This window comes from Mercurialis annua, linkage group LG7, assembly GCF_937616625.2.
Source record: "Mercurialis annua linkage group LG7, ddMerAnnu1.2, whole genome shotgun sequence".
Taxonomy (NCBI): Eukaryota; Viridiplantae; Streptophyta; class Magnoliopsida; order Malpighiales; family Euphorbiaceae; genus Mercurialis; species Mercurialis annua.
Genome location: NC_065576.1, coordinates 47,898,493 through 47,914,524, shown reverse-complemented (window position 1 = coordinate 47,914,524; position 16,032 = coordinate 47,898,493). Strand labels below are relative to the sequence as shown.

At 33.2% G+C, this 16,032-nt stretch overlaps 3 protein-coding genes across 6 annotated transcripts; 1 reads left to right on the top strand and 2 right to left on the bottom strand.

The window, feature by feature from the left end:
• Positions 1–95: 95 nt before the first annotated feature.
• On the bottom strand, positions 96–2,479 carry LOC126657773 (OVARIAN TUMOR DOMAIN-containing deubiquitinating enzyme 4-like). 3 transcript variants are annotated; one of them, XM_050352540.2, is made up of 6 exons: positions 2,351–2,458; positions 1,490–1,611; positions 1,095–1,135; positions 863–961; positions 552–716; positions 96–374 (listed from the first exon to the last, which is right to left on the bottom strand). In XM_050352540.2, exons 1-6 carry the CDS (start codon positions 2,406–2,408, stop codon positions 359–361), a joined length of 501 nt encoding a protein of 166 aa, XP_050208497.1. In that variant the 5' UTR covers positions 2,409–2,458; the 3' UTR covers positions 96–358. The 3 variants fall into 3 exon arrangements, with proteins under 3 accessions (XP_050208497.1, XP_050208499.1, XP_050208500.1); XM_050352542.2 differs by having other exon boundaries at positions 99–374; positions 2,381–2,479; XM_050352543.2 differs by lacking the exon at positions 2,351–2,458 and adding an exon at positions 2,133–2,166 and having other exon boundaries at positions 176–374.
• A 2,103-nt stretch (positions 2,480–4,582) lies between these two features.
• Positions 4,583–6,393, top strand: LOC126657767 (uncharacterized). The gene is made up of 2 exons (XM_050352537.2): positions 4,583–4,692; positions 5,048–6,393. The coding sequence occupies exons 1-2, from the start codon at positions 4,690–4,692 to the stop codon at positions 6,077–6,079; spliced, it is 1,035 nt and encodes a 344-aa protein (XP_050208494.1). The 5' UTR covers positions 4,583–4,689; the 3' UTR covers positions 6,080–6,393.
• A 517-nt stretch (positions 6,394–6,910) lies between these two features.
• On the bottom strand, positions 6,911–11,216 carry LOC126657763 (U-box domain-containing protein 6-like). 2 transcript variants are annotated; one of them, XM_050352530.2, is made up of 6 exons: positions 10,943–11,216; positions 10,170–10,265; positions 9,636–9,821; positions 9,437–9,544; positions 8,130–9,307; positions 6,911–7,958 (listed from the first exon to the last, which is right to left on the bottom strand). In XM_050352530.2, exons 2-6 carry the CDS (start codon positions 10,227–10,229, stop codon positions 7,160–7,162), a joined length of 2,331 nt encoding a protein of 776 aa, XP_050208487.1. In that variant the 5' UTR covers positions 10,230–10,265; positions 10,943–11,216; the 3' UTR covers positions 6,911–7,159. The 2 variants fall into 2 exon arrangements, with proteins under 2 accessions (XP_050208487.1, XP_050208488.1); XM_050352531.2 differs by having other exon boundaries at positions 10,170–10,256.
• Between the last annotated feature and the right edge of the window lie 4,816 nt (positions 11,217–16,032).

The window sequence follows — 16,032 nt, the reverse complement described above, 5'->3', positions numbered from 1 at the left end:
TTCATCTATTCTTTAATAAGAAAAGTACCCTACAAGTAAGGGTGTGCAAAAACAGAACTAAACTGATAAATTCTGTTAGACGCAGTTAAAAAAAGATTCAGTTGTTCAACTCGGTTTGGAAATAGAAATAAAATGAACAGTACGAGTTTAAAAGTTACATTATTACAAATTCAATTCAAATAGAAGAAAACCAAACTGATCCAGTTTTTTCTTTATATATATTGGTATTGATGATCTGAATTTGTACAAGTAGTTGTGTAGTGAAATGAAATCATTAGAAGAAAAAAAAGGAATAATCAGATATTGATACATCAGAAGAGGATTATATTAACATTGTTAGACAATGAAACAATTTTCTTCATCTTGTTTTGCTCCTGCGCCAAAACCAAATTAGAAGTCCATTAGAAATGGATATAGTAATTTGCATTTAACCCTAAATTCAACTGAGACATCAATTTTGAGGGCATTCATGGACCCAGAGTATTGTAACGCGATAAATTTAATGATCAAGCTAAAGTTCGAAAAAAAATGGCGAAAACGAGGTATCATACTGCTTGGATTGTCCATTGTTAGTCTGACTCTGCAATGCATCATAGTGCCCATAACCATGATACAGAACACATATGGGATTTTCTTTGCCATACTCTTGACCATATTCAGCTATGATCTTCAGGCTACCAGAATTTCCGCCTCGCATGTAAACTGAGATTGGCATCCTACAAATGGAAATTGAATGAACATCTAATAATGAGAAATTATTGTAACAAACAAAGTAGTGATAAGCGAAAAAGTTCTAGTAAAACAAGAGAAAGGACTTGCACAAGACTATAATGTTTGAAAGAGTAGATCATTGGGAGCTTACCGTAATACATGCGAGGACATGAGCAGCTCAGGCTCCCCTCCCCAAACATGGGGCTGTCTCATCCGTCCAACATACGTGTCGAAGTCGTCTTCAAGAAACCTACCAAATGCACAAACCTTGATTTCCTTTGATTACTCATGTTTTACAAAGGTGGCTATCCTTAAACATATCAGTGGATGCTTCCACAATGATGTCTCCTAAACGAATACCAAAAATCTTCGAGCATACTTACCATTCAGTGTCCTTGCGTCTCTTAATAAATTCATCCGCTACCTAGGCGAACCATAAGCTTTTTCAGCAAGGAAGTCGAGAAAGGCTATGAAATAAACCAACAATATAAGCATGAAGACGTGCAAGGAACATATGCATCTACATTCAATCATCCCCCTACCTAGTCCCCATACGCATCCAATCAAAATTCAAAAACCCTCCTTGTCGCATAGCGAGGAAATCATTAGTCGTAAAAATAGTTCAAGGAATTCGAAACTCGTAGCCTAGGCACTTACTTGAGGCAATGCAATGGCATACGTAATAGATCCGAAAAATTATACATTCAGAATCGAAACATGGAAAAATAAATGATCAAATTTCGACTTCAGAAGCAATAATAATGGATTGATTAAGTACTTTAGCTCTAAGCTCATCTGCAAGTTCTTTCTCGAGACTCTCGGTTGGGGATGGTTTCCCTGATCTGAGGCAAGCTCCATGAACTACGGACCGGAACAAACACCTTCCATCTCCAGGTATCCCTGTACCACACACCAAATGTAATCAATCCAATCCAGTCATCAAAATCAAGAGACTTTCAAAAACAATGAATTATAGGTAGCATGATAGCATCATCAAAAGGATGTTCAGATAATAATTCCACAAAAGTAAAGCTATAAAAGGGCATCATACAAAGACTTATTTGCTTTAAGAATTACGAAGTTTAGCATGTTTCCCAATTTTGACACAAACTTTTAGTTTTGGAAATTTAATGCATTAACTATTATTTTTTGCAATTCGAAACACCGAGTAATTTTATGTTTAAAAAAATACCGATATAAACACTCCGGTATACATTGTTCCGGCATCCACATCATTGATCTTTTTAACAAAAAACTGTTCAATATTCCAAATTGGGAGAATTCAAAAGTTGGTGTCCGATATTACAAAAATTAAAGATTAATACTAAATTTAAAATTTGTGGTTTTAAAGCAATTAAGCCTTATATAAATGCTAAATGAACGAAAAAAAATAACAAAAATATAATAAAGATCGAACAAACCTAACCCGTCGACCATTTTTTTAATAAAATCTATCTTTAGAGAATGAAAAACTAAAAGAAAATAAAATATAAACAATTAATATATGAAGAAACAAAGTTATGGATACTAAGCTACGCAAAAAGAAATCAATACGGCAAGTAAAGAATGAAGCTCAAACCAACTTTCATAGCAAAGGTACAATTAAATTGAGTAACCAACAAATTCAATTAAAACATACGAATTTGTTGAAATCGAACCGAGTTGTTACCAAGCGGAGTCGAATCCAATCTAAGCATTTTACAGATAATCCAAACACTGACTCGAACATCCAAGATCTAGTTCACCATTTTCATCGAATTCAATTCAATAATAAAAAAAACAGTATCATTGCAATTATTATTATTATTACTACTATTAGGTGAAAATGAACTATTTTTTTCTTGCAAATGAAAAATGGCAATGAGAATCTAAGAATAAGTATTTGATACGATTCTTGTATGAGAATTACAGTGTGATTTGATTGTTGGCGATAGGCATGGATATTATCAGAATACTGTGACTGTAAAGGAGCGCCAGTTTTTTATATTATCGTTGCCTAGTTTAGATTCCATTAACTAACTGGCGGTTAATTGTTATCGGACCGGGCCGAATTCTCGTGCGGGTGTCTATGGCTTCTAATAGTGAACATTGGCCCATTTCCAAATACCAGGCCCACACCTTATTTCGTACTAGGGCTATAAAAGAACTGAGTAGCTTGGCGTTCGGCTTGATAAGAGCTCGATTCATGTTTGTTTATGTCATAAATGAATCGAGCTCGCATTTTATTTTATGTCCATTTATTTTAACGACTTGAACATGAATATAGTGGTGTTTGCCTCGTTTGTATTCACGAACATCTCGTATACGAGCTCGTTTAATTGTTCGTGAATGGGTCCGTATATAAATTCAACTAAGAGTTCGTGAGCTGGCTCATATATGAGCTTGATATAGAGTTCGTGAAGCGACTCGTATACAAGCTCGATTAAGAGTTCGCGAACTAATTAGTAGCTATATAAATATAAAATATTTTTAAAATATATTAATACAACACAATTTTTCCCCGAGGGTTTACCCAGGTGGTCGGTCTCTGCCTGGGGTTCCTTTGTCACTAAAAAAAACACAGTTTTAAACAAAATTTCTATCACTATTTTTTAAAATTGTACTTGACAAAATAATATATAAATATCATCTAATGAAATAACTATTTGTATATTTATTATCGATCAATAAATATTATATTTCTATAATATTAAGATATTATATTAATAAAATGTAATAATTCATAATATAAAATATTTTTTATTTATTAGTCATTATTATAGTTTGTTATATAAATATAACATTTATTGTTATGATGAGTAAATATTTTTAAATTTTAGATATTTTTATTTTAGATGATAAATAAATAATTTTTTGATGATGGTTTAAATTGGTTTCAAAGAAAAAATTATCAAATTAAACCAAATCAATTTTGCTGGTTTATAATGTGTGTGGTTTGATTTTGGTTTGGAAATTTTCAAACCAGTATAATTAATTGGTTTGGACTAAAATATCAACGATAAACCAGTCAAACCAAACCATGTATACCTGCGGCTTAATGTCATCCATGATTAATACGAACAACATTACCTGCATTCTGATACATTATGAAATTAACTTTTACTTAGATATATAAAAAAATGGCATAAATTAGCTATATAGAAAATTCACTTGATTTTATCCACGAGTACATTTTTTTTTAACAAAGGCTAAAATTTCCATTAATAATAACGAAAATTACATGAACGGTTTCTCAACATATTGAGTCAACTATTCTAAAAAAGATGATGAGAGCTGTAAAAATACAATCATCGATTAGGGCTAAATTTACTTGTAAAGAGTTATCTATCTTTTATTATTATTCTTAAGGTATAAATTACAATCATTTATCATTTATATTTATTATTGGAGAAATTCGTTCTTTTGAATAATTAGAGTAAATCTTTTGATTTTCATTAATGGATAAGGTATTATCATTATATCACAAACATTATTTAGATCAACTACATTTTTAAATTTCCTTTGAATTTCATGGAGAGGGTTTGAAAAACTTACGAAAATCTCATTTAAACTATTTAAAGATACAATTATTGAGGTAGAAAAATTGAAGAAAGGATAAAACGAAAAGCTTTTTTTTTGCCAAAATAGCTCAAAACCACCTTTAAAGAAATGTGGATTTTTTAAAGTAGTTTAAAACTATTTAGAGACAAGCTAAAGAAAATATAACTTAATGGAAGAACATAAATTTTTAGTAATTTAACCAAAAAAGAAATTGTGACTGTAAATAGTTTGCTAAATTTATGGCAGCCGTACATTAAAAATTACCCACTTTTGGAGTCAAAAAATCTAGAAAATTAAGGATAAAGCATATTGTAAATCACCTGAATCTATTTATTCTTCCTACTTTTTCTGTTTCTATAAATCAGTCATTTGTAATTTTGTTTTTTACTAGTTAAAGTTCTTGCAAGATTGCAGGTATCATCGAACAGATTCTTCTTCATGGTATGAGTTCTAAAATTTTATGTGTCAAAAATTGTTTATTCTTTTTAACATCAACTAATTATTAAGCGGATTTTATGTTCATATCTCCAAATTAAAATCATATATACATTGCTTAGACGGAAGCAAAAAATAGAAATTATCAGTATGGTTGAGTCGGAAAACGTTTAGAATCCTATGTTTCGTTATTTTCTTACTTCCGATACTCTGAAATGTTAGATTTATAACCTTAATTTGGCAAAAAGATATATGTTTTATAATTTTTCATTTCAACATTTCTCATTTCAATATTTTCCTTGTTTTCGCGTTTACAGTGATATCATTCTTGTTGATACATATCTGCTTTTGAATTCCTCAGGAATCAACACCGATAAATAAAATGAGTTCAAGACGGCCACCATTCTATACCTGTGGACTCTCTTTCATGGTAATAGCAGACCATGCTTGCAGCAATGTGCAACAATTTAATGGACCATTAGGTTTCGTAACAAAGAAGATTGCGAAGATCGTCTTATTCGCCTCCCCTTTTGTCTACGCCCTCGAATCTCAGCTTCTGCTCGTCTTTTCCTTGTTGGATAACTGGATTTTTGCATTTGAACGCGCAGTTGAAGCTATTTTTCCATCTTCAGGATACGCCTTCGACAAGATCGATCAACTTGTCGGGATAGCTGAAATCCTGCCAGGAAAATATGATGAAGTTGTGAGCAAGTTTCCAGAAATCATTCATCAAATTCCATTTCTTGATTACGTGTTGAGTCGTGCCATCTCATTCCTGAGTTTCTTCGTGTCTGCATTGTCAAAGTGGGGATCAGGAAACATTAAAGAGAAAGAAATTGAGATGGATATGATATGTAATGACAGAGATATTAATGAAAAGTTTGTTCGCAAAGGATTTGAATCAGAAAAAGACGGAATTAAGGAAGAAGATGGTAGTCTTACGTCGACATCACCACGAGGAGAAAACGAAACAACTACGACATGTTCATATAAGGATGCACTAGAAAAAGCTGTAAAAGTGACATACAAGGATATACTAGAGAAGGGAAGCAAAGAGAACACACCCAGCAAAGCGAATAGCGAAACGGAAGAGACAGAGATCAAATACGACGAAAATAAGGAAGCAACTACAAAAGGAGAGATGGAAAAAATCGAAAAGAGAGAAGATAATGTTAAGAAGAAAAGGAAAAAATCCAAGTCTGGAAAGAAAGGAGCAAAACAGAAGATAGAAAAACAAGAAAAGAGCGAAAAAGACGTGACTGAAGAACCCAATGCTTGTAAGGAAGTAAATGGGGATGGAAACTGTAACAAAATGGAGGAAAAGGTAAGCAATGGTGAGGAGCTTTTAGATCTTTTCGAGTCCGCTTGGCTTGCAAGCCCTCGAAATAACTAAATTTCGGATTCAGTTTCGTTCCAATAATGAAGGAAACTATTCCTTTGAAATGGGTTTTGACAGAAGGGAAACAATCTGTTTACTTGACATTCTTCAAGTTCAATCTTTGGTGTTATAGCCAAGGAATCTTTATACATAGTTTAGTTGAAATTTTTAATGTAAATATTAGTTGGCTGAAATTGTCTGTACGTTAGATTATTAGTACATGACTTTCCGCATTATGTGCAGAAATATCAGAGTGATACTTGCTGCATTATAGATTGTATATCATATTAAGTGCATCAGATAATGAAAATAAATTCTGTAATTAAATCTGTTAAGCAACCATTGTGTTTATAAACATTTTATTAAATTGAGTATGTCAATAGAAGGTGCAAAGTGAAGTATATGCAGAAGGCAAGAATTTGCACTATAAATCAAAAATCCAAAACTGACTGCTCAAAAGGTGGATGAGCTGAAGGTTTCAATAAGCAACCAATCTAGCTTAATCAATACTGGAATACTATAAGTCTCGAGTGCAAAACCAAATCTTACAGCAGCAAAAGGAGAGCAAAACGGTATTTACCTTTCACCGTGACGAGGATGAAGATTTCGGAAATCGGTATCACAGTGTCTGATCCTTCGCCACGAGGAAAAGCTCCTTCAAAGGCAAAGCACCAAACAGAAACTCAAGTTGAACTAGATAGACAAGTGACCGAAGATGAGCAACAAATCCCAATTAATACAAACTAAGGAGAAGAAAAAAAACTGTTCACCTTTGTGAACTTCTGAATCTTCTGATTGCTCAATTTGTACTTTATTTACTAGAAAAGCAAAAGACTAATGGCAAGCTTGTTGCATAATGAAGGTTAATAATCACTAAAGCTTCAATTACAATGAAATTTAGGGTACACGTATTCCTAACAAAATATAGAGAAGGCAAAGGAAAACAAGAAGAGGAAAAAATAAATTCCATTGCTAACATGGGCCTGTACATCTCTTTTTTCTCTATGAAAAAACAAAAATTAAAAAACGCCCATGGAGAGTGGATAAAAGAAAAGAGGGATATAGTAGATACAGTGGAAATTTACAATATCGCGTTTAGCACTGGTAAACGGAATAGCTCTTGCTCTTCCAAAAGAAGCTTAAAGCCTTTCCCATCTTCCTTCGTGAAACCGATTTACATAGTGGATTTGATTCCGGAGGCGGCATGGCCTTGGAACTGCTTTCGGCACGCTGAAATCGCACCTCACCACATGATTGAGGAGCTGGATCTCTTTGCCTTTGCTCACGGAACAGCATCAAAAGTTTTTGGGCTTTCTCTTTCCCTCTCGTGGTCCCGTTCACGGAAATGGAGACTAGGGCAGGGATTACCCCTTCTTGTAGGACCAACTGACTGCAGTTTTCACTCCCATTGCACAAAATGTAAAGGCATGAGGCCGCCTGCTCTTGCTCAATAGGCTCTCCCATGTCCAATATGGTTGCTAAACCGCCAATAAGGCCAGGGGTAGATACCATTTCTTCTTTTCCTGATTTACTTGAAGCTAAATTTATCAACACTGCTATCAATTTTTCCGTCCAAGAAAGATCACCAGGGGCTGCAAGAAGAGATTGGAGACCGCTGGTGATGCCAGCTGAAAGGAGGTTCTGTATATTGGAGGCTTGGGAGGAGATATTGTAGAGGGTATGGAGGGCATCCATTTTGCATTGGGGTTCATCTTCCCCTTGAAGGATCTTGACTAGAAATGGAACAGCCTCGCTTGACCCTATGATGGACTTCGCTTCTTCGAGGCATGAAAGATTCAAATAGAGGGCTGTTGCTGCTCCATGGGACTCGGAGCTGGAGATCATCATCTCCAGCATTGGGATAACGCCAGACGCCAATAGCATTTCCTTATTTCTGAAATTAAGATATAGAAAAAGGTCATCAACAAGCAGAATTTTAAAGTTAATTAATTAAAATGTTACAAATTTCTATCAATTCTGGCAGGTACTAGCTACTGCCAGTCTTGCTGAAAATTCTATGTTACTAGCACCAGATGTTAATTTGCAGGTTAGAGGATCCCCGTACCTATTATTGTTGACAGCAAGATTAAAGAGAGCCATGGCTCCTATTTCCTGAGCAATTGCATTCTTTGCATGAACAGCTGACTCGAGGTAGCGCAACAGCGCTTCGCCGAATCCATTGGCTCCCATACAAATCCTGGCCTCCTCATCATCTTTCAGCAGAAGCCTTATCTTTTCCACTACCTTACACTTTTTTCTCAAGTTTCCCTCTTTGTTCAGAATGGTTAAAAAAATTTGAAACCTCTGAAACATATCCTCCTCATGGTTTTCCTCTAAAGGAACTTCTTCCTGCTCTGGATTTGAATTTTCCATTTCATTATGTTCAGACTCCTCAATAGTACAGTTCTCCTCTAAAGGAACAACCTTGATCCCTTTTCCAGAGCTTATGCTCTCTACTGATCTCGAATTTGCAGATTCTGACTGGCACAATGACAACCTAAAATAATTGAGGTCAAGAGAATCTGGTGGGCCATCAGGAACAGGAACTCCATTCTGTTCACACCAACTAGTAACAAGACCTTTGACACAATAATTAGGTGTCAAACAAAGATGGCAGAGCTTCTGTTGAGTCTTTGGGCAGGTGTCATGGCCATCACTGAACCATTTCTCAATGCAGATTCTCTCATATGTTTGACCGGATGCAATTATGACTGGATCATACATCAGCTGCAAAGATATTGGGCACCTTAATTCTTCTGGTGGAACAGATATATTTCCAGATTTCCTATTATTGGGCTTGAAATTGAAAGAACCGAGCTTTGACAGCTGCCGGTCGAAGGCATGGCCGTTGACAGCCTCGTCAAAAGAATTGAGAACAGTGGGTGAACAAGGCGTTGAACCCTGTGAATCATTGTCATCTGTGAGCTCGCTTCTAAATAATTTTGAATACTTTCTCATCAGATGTAAGAGATAAGCCACAATTGATTCCTTCCGTTTGTCTTCCTCCACCCGAGCTCTTTCTATGAGTTTCTTAAGAGCTCTTCTCTCAGTAAGAGCTGCCCTGGAGGAGGTAATACCAAGTTTTGTGGCTGCCTGATGAAAAGATTCTAGCTCATTATTGTCAGGACAATCATCAAATTTTCTCCCCTGCTGAAGCAATGAAATTATTTCATCGCCAACTTGCTTCTCTGATGGAGCAAGCAAGAAGATAATACCCTCCAATTCACTTACAATCTCCAAAATCTGAGACATTTAAATCATAAAGGAGTCAGCAATACTTCCGAGTGCGAAAACCAGATAATGGAAAACATTCATCATGAATTCCAACGAACGTAAATGCAGATGAATAGACTTGAGAAGGAAATCTATTACCTGACAACCAATTGATTGTGGGACAATATCTTCAACGCGCCTAAGACTATCTACAAGAGCAGATCTTGCCTTCTCAAATTTTAAAAGCACAGAATCGCAAGTTATAGCCTGTAGCATAAACATTGGTCCATTAGCAAAAATTCAAAAAAATAAAACGAAAAATGAAGAAAGAAGAAAGAAAATGCTGAGAAAATCATACCAAATAAAGTTTGCTGCATTCTGAGCAGTGCTGAAGAATGTTCTTGGCTTTTTCAAGAGCTATATGCAATGAACATAATGCCTGGATTCCTGATTTACTCCTGGGTCGTGCACCTTCCAGAGAAGGGAAAATTGACAAGATTTTGCAATAGATTGCAGACAGTGCCTTACACATCTCTCCATGTAACTGAAAACAATACGAATAGGTCAATGAATCAACATAATTATACCACATGAACTCTTAACTAAAAAGCATTCACTATCCCAAAACAGTTAAGGAGGAGAACTTCAAATAACAATGTAACAGAGACACACCCCAAGTAAACAAGGAAAACAAGGTCTAATTCATCCAACCCCATTGACAAATTTCCCTCGCTAACCAAAGCTACGCAATATCAAAGCCTCAAAGTTCGAAAAAGTTTAAACCACGCTTTTCTATGGGCATACCAGCAAATGACATACATATACATAGAACTTAGCAAAGAAAATTTGCAAAACTTAAAACTTATATTATACCAAATAGCATAGGTCATACCTTGGCATCACTTGCTGCAAATAGATTCTCTTCAACCTCAGTAATATCCATAATCCACATTCACCGCGTAAAAATCAGACAGAAAATCTATAACAGCTGAAAATATAAACAAAATCAGCTAAAACTAAACACGGAAGCCACCATTCGGCGATAAATTTCAGCAAAAAAAGTTAAAAAAACTAGACCAATCCCCTCCTCTAGGCAACAAACCCAATCAATACACAAGGATCATGAAAATAAAAACAAAGTTTTGCCACATTAACACAAACAATAAGCTACTACCATAGAAATCAAAAACTTTAATTCTATACTACCATTCAAAAAACTAATCTAATAAATAATTAAAAATTAAAAAAAAACTGATGATTGAGACATTTATCAAACGCGGCAAACTAAAAACCCAAAAAGGAAAAAAAATAAACTGATTCAGACATTTCATCAAACACCTATAAGCTTAATAAATTCCAGTAGAATAGAAAAAAAAAATAACCTACCAAGCTAAGATCTTTTACTCTTACAAGAAAAAATAAAACAACCCCAGTAATTATAATTATAAAGGGTACCAAAATTTGCAATCAAAAACGCGAATTTCCTACGGAATCCAAAAATTCATCAAAACGGAACAAAACAGCACAAAAGAAAATCCAAAAATTACCTTTAATTAATAATAATTAATAAAAAAACAAATCATCTCTCACTATTTTCGACCCAAATAACAAACAAAATCGGCTAAAAAAAGTTAGGGTTTCGTTCAAAAAAACAATTAAACTTACCGCTATAATCGGAATTTGCCAGGGAGGCTTCATAAACGAGCATTTACAAAATTAACCCAAAAATTAAAACTTATGATCTGTACAATCCAATCTGATATAACTGAGTTAGTTTTAGATTTTTCCCGAGTCGCGACTCGTTTATATGAGCGAGTTTCTCGCAGTTATCAAGAGAGAGAAACAGAGTGAGAAGTGGAAGAATTTAAGAAGAAGAAGAGGGGAAATGGGGACTGTTATTTTGGTTAAATTGGGAATGAAATGATAATAAAATCAGTTAATTGTGGTTATTTTTTAATTATTTAGATTCTTAGGGGATATTTATATAATTAAAGTATTTAAAATAATTTAGAATTGGCGTGTGGGGGGTTTTTCCTCTTATTGTGTTTCCCCGGTTGGCCGGCCGACAGTTGCCGACCTCCTTGTTTGTCGGTTAACAGATCTGTCAATAAATGCTTAAATTACTTTGCTGTCCTTCATAACCATTTCTTGCAAAATTAAATTATAAATTACATTTAAAATATTTATTCAATTAATATGATTTTCATAGATTCTATAGTGCAAAAAGTAATACAAAGTATATAATTATTAAAAAACAATTATTTATGAAAATATAAAGTAATTAAAAATATAAAAAAACAATATTTCATTACTGTATTACTAAATTTTAGGAAACAAATATAAAAATAACAAAAAATCGGTAAAAACTGACTTATACTTATTATTATTATTAATTTTTATTATTGTTGTACGCTTCATGTTGACTTTATATCTAAAAAATTTGCTTTGTTTGCTTTGTAGCTAAGAACGATGTACTTTTAAGATAATATGTATTTGCAGTAAATTTTTTGTGTATAAAATAGAAATGTAAAAAATATAAAATATGTGTTTATAAATAGAAAAAAAATTGAGTACTTCTTATATGGCATGCCACATTATTTTATTTCAAAAAGCTGTTAATGCTTTATTTGTAATTTATAAGATTTTAAAAATATTAAATTTTAGATTCTAAACTGTAAATTTTAAATTTTAAATTTCTAAATCATAAATTTTAAATTCCAAAATTATGTTAAATAAATAAAGTGAAACAAAATAATGTGTATATTTCACACCAGGAGATTAATAAAAGGCAGTGTAATTTCATGGATTATAAAACATTTTTCAAAATTAAAGCTTAAATATGCTTTTGAAAATCAAAATATTTGTTAGCTTCGTAATTTTTTCGATGTTTTACGATAAATCGTAATTTGTTAAATTTTTATGTCAAGGTAGTATCGTACTATACAATAATGTATATTCTTTTTATTTAATAAATATATAGTATGTCGTTTATATCATTTGAATTGTAGTTTATTGCTGAAAGTAAAAATAATTAAACATGAAATATTATTATCACCTTTTTGAAATTCGGTGGTAACTATTTTGTGAATTTCTCTTGAGTCTTATGCATTCTATTAAAAAGAGACATCAATTTTACAAATGTGAAGTATTATTAGAGATAATAGAATTTTAAAATTTAAAGAGAAAGTAACAATCTAATATTAGATGATGGTGCTATATTATTCAAGAAACTATTTGAGGGTAGCCATTTTAATATTATTTTTATTGGTGTAATATCTAATAAATATTTCATAATCCTACATACAACTATAATTAGCAAGTGCATGAGCTGATAATATATAACATAAATTATACGAGAGCAGGGGAGAGAAAAAAACCGGCCGATCCAATTGACCGAACTGATGAGTTTTGGTTTGATTAAAATGGTTAATCCGATCAATTCGGTTTTTATATAAAGAATCTGGTTATTTAGTTATTGGTTTGGTTTGAGTTTAAAATCACCCTAATTAACCGAATTGTCTGAATTGACTAAATTTTTTATATATATATTTTTATCGGTTTTAACTAGACCTGTTCATGGGTTTAGGCACCCGGTCCGCCCGCCCAATCCCATCCTCTTAGGGCGGTCTTGGATACCAATTTTTGTCCCAAGCCCGGCCCGAGCTCGAGCCCAAAAAAATCCGATTTTTTATGAGCGGGCTCGGGCTTCTAGTATTGTAAAAAAACAACATAAGCCCGCCCAAATCCGGCCCTATCCCGTAAAAATAGTGTATTAAGGCCGGGTTTGGATAGAATATTTAAAGCCCGAACCGGGCTTGGGTTTGCCTTTAAAAAGGTGTCCGTTTGTTTTCAACCAAACCGACCAAATACTCACCTGTATATAAGAGTTCCAAAATATTATTTGTGTTCTGCTCGTAATATATTAATGACAAAAGATATAAACAATTTTCGAATTTTTTTTTCTAAAAGGAAAATTCATTTTCGAAGTTTTTTTAAAAATACAGACCAACTTTTATATCAACAATGTTTAAATAAATATCTCAAGGACATAATAGTGAAAGCCAAAAAAATTAATTTGATTTCGATTTTTGAGTGGCAGCGGATGTCTCCAAGCTGGAGTACGGAGTGAGGAATCACCTCTTCTGTTTTTATTATAATAATATGCATTGTGGGTCTCACAATTACACGTTGTCATGTTCACTACCGTCAATTTTAACTAATTACTCCCCTTGTAAATTAGCTTCATTTTTATCTAAAGAAAAAAAATTAACTTCATTTCCAATTGGCCAAACTTAAATTTTAAAAAGCCCTTAATTATTTGTCTTGTCTTTTTTATATACTTTTGTCTAACGAATTTCTGCATTTAATCTATTATGAATTTCTAAATCCTTTTTAATTGGAAAAACAGTGTGCATTATACTCGTCATGGAACACGTGTAAAACAAAACCTAAAAAGAGACCTAATTATAAAAATACAAAAACCAGATAAACAAAAATTATAATATACTGATTGTTTTTTATAAATAAAATACACTGAAATTAAATAAATAAAAATTTAAAAATATATAGATCTATTAAATAAAAACTCGTTACTCATTAACTCAAATTTATTTTATTAATTTTTTACGTGATAATGCTAACAACAACTGAGAACATACATACAAATTCCATTCTAAAAAAACCTATCAAATTAAACTCCTAAAGCAAGGACCTAATGAATTTAGTTGTTTTAAAAAAAATCAGTTAAATAAAACGGCAAAAATACGGGGGCTTTAAAATGGATTTCGCCTCCAATTTTTACTCTTTCGAGATCCATAATTCACGGAAATTCTTCTGTTGTTTTCCCCAAAATCAACGGTGGAAAAATTATCTTATCATACACATAAGTGATATCATATCATTTCCACAATTATACCACGTGAGTCAAACTACACATGTCGCTTTTACAATGAAACCCTGCATGCCACTGGGTCCCATTTTTACATCATCCTCCCTTCATAGAGCGCCACGTTGCTACCTTATCCACCTCTCATTATTTTCTTACGGGAAAAGGGTCATTCATGCCCCTAAGGTTTAGGGTCTGGATCAAGTAAGCCCTCAACGTCCGGAAAGGTTCATCCATGCCCCCAACGTTTGTAAAAATTGACAATCAGGCCCCTTAGTTTAACGCCGTTTCATTGCTCCTAAGACTCCGTTAGTGTGATCCTACGTGGCAGAGATAAAAGGATCATTTATGCCCCTAAGGTTTTGGTTCGTGATCAGATGAGCCCTCAACGTTTGAAAAAGGTTCACTTATGCTCCTAACGTTTGAAAAGGTTCATTTTTACCCTCAACGTTTGAAAAAATGAACAGTTAGGCCCTAATTTAACGCTGTGTCATTGCTTTCCAAACTCTACTAGTGTGTTCCTACATGGCTAATTTTTAGTGTTTTCCATTAATCGAACCGTAAGCAACCAGCATCGAACATTTAATCGGTAATAATTCTCCGATATCATTGAAGACGATTAAACATAATTAATAATGAAACGTAATTATAAAAAAATAATCAATTTATTCATCTTCTTCATGTGTTTCGATTCGACAATTACATTCCTGCAAAAATTAGAAACCCAACAATTATATAAAAAGTTAACTAAAAAGATAAAAATTGTATTATTTTTCATTTGGCGTTCCATCTCATGCACTGCCTCCTTCTACCTCACCAAACATTTCTTTTTTTCCGTCTCTGGCATTGCGAGTTTCGTCAAACAAGATACCGATTAATGAAGAGAATTCTTTATTCGATTGTTGGAGAAGGATAGTCTATCGAGTTAGCTCGGTCTTGTAATAAACTGACTTTGCAACGACAAACTATTGTTGCTGAGAGAAAGACTGTCACCATAGAGAAAAATTTGACGGTAAAAATTAGCTACGTAGGATCACACTAACGGAGTCTAGAAAGCAATGTGACTGTGTTAAACTGGGGGCCTAACTGTTCATTTTTCAAACGTTGGGGGGCATAAGTGAACCTTTTCAAACGTCGGGGGCATAAGTGAACCTTTTTCAAACGTTGAGGGCTCATTTGATCCTGGACTCAAACCTTAGGTGCATAAATGATCCTTTTATCTTTGCCACGTAGGATCACATTAACGGAGTTTTAGGAGCAATGAAACGGCGTTAAACCGAGGGGCCTGATTGTCCATTTTTACAAACGTTGGGGGCGTAGATGAACCTTTCTGAACGTTGAGGGCTTACTTGATCCAGACCCCAAACGTTAGGGGCATGAATGACCCTTTTCCCTTTTCTTACAGTACTTGCCCTATAATTGATTTTTGATGCCAATTTAATCAAAATTATTTTGTACATCTTATTTCCTTACATTATTTTCAGAAAATATCAGTTTACTATAGAAATACTGTAAACAAAAATAATAGTAATATGTTTTTTTCTATATTATTTATATATTAAATTTGAAATATATTGGTTCGTGACATTTATATTAAGTATTTTTATGACTATTTATGATATTTATGAAAGTAAATCGAATGATTTTTAAAATATTATTATTTTATAGAACGAGCTAATTTATATCTTAATTTATAGTCTTTTGATGAGTATATTTTTTTGTCAAAGTTTTGATGAGTATATTCAAAAGGGTAGCTTGTCAACAAAAATATTCAAAAGGGTAGAAAAGTACACATACAATTTTCAAATAAAAGGATATTTTTGTCTTGTCATCTGAAAATAAATGTAGGATATGAATATACTTAAGAATC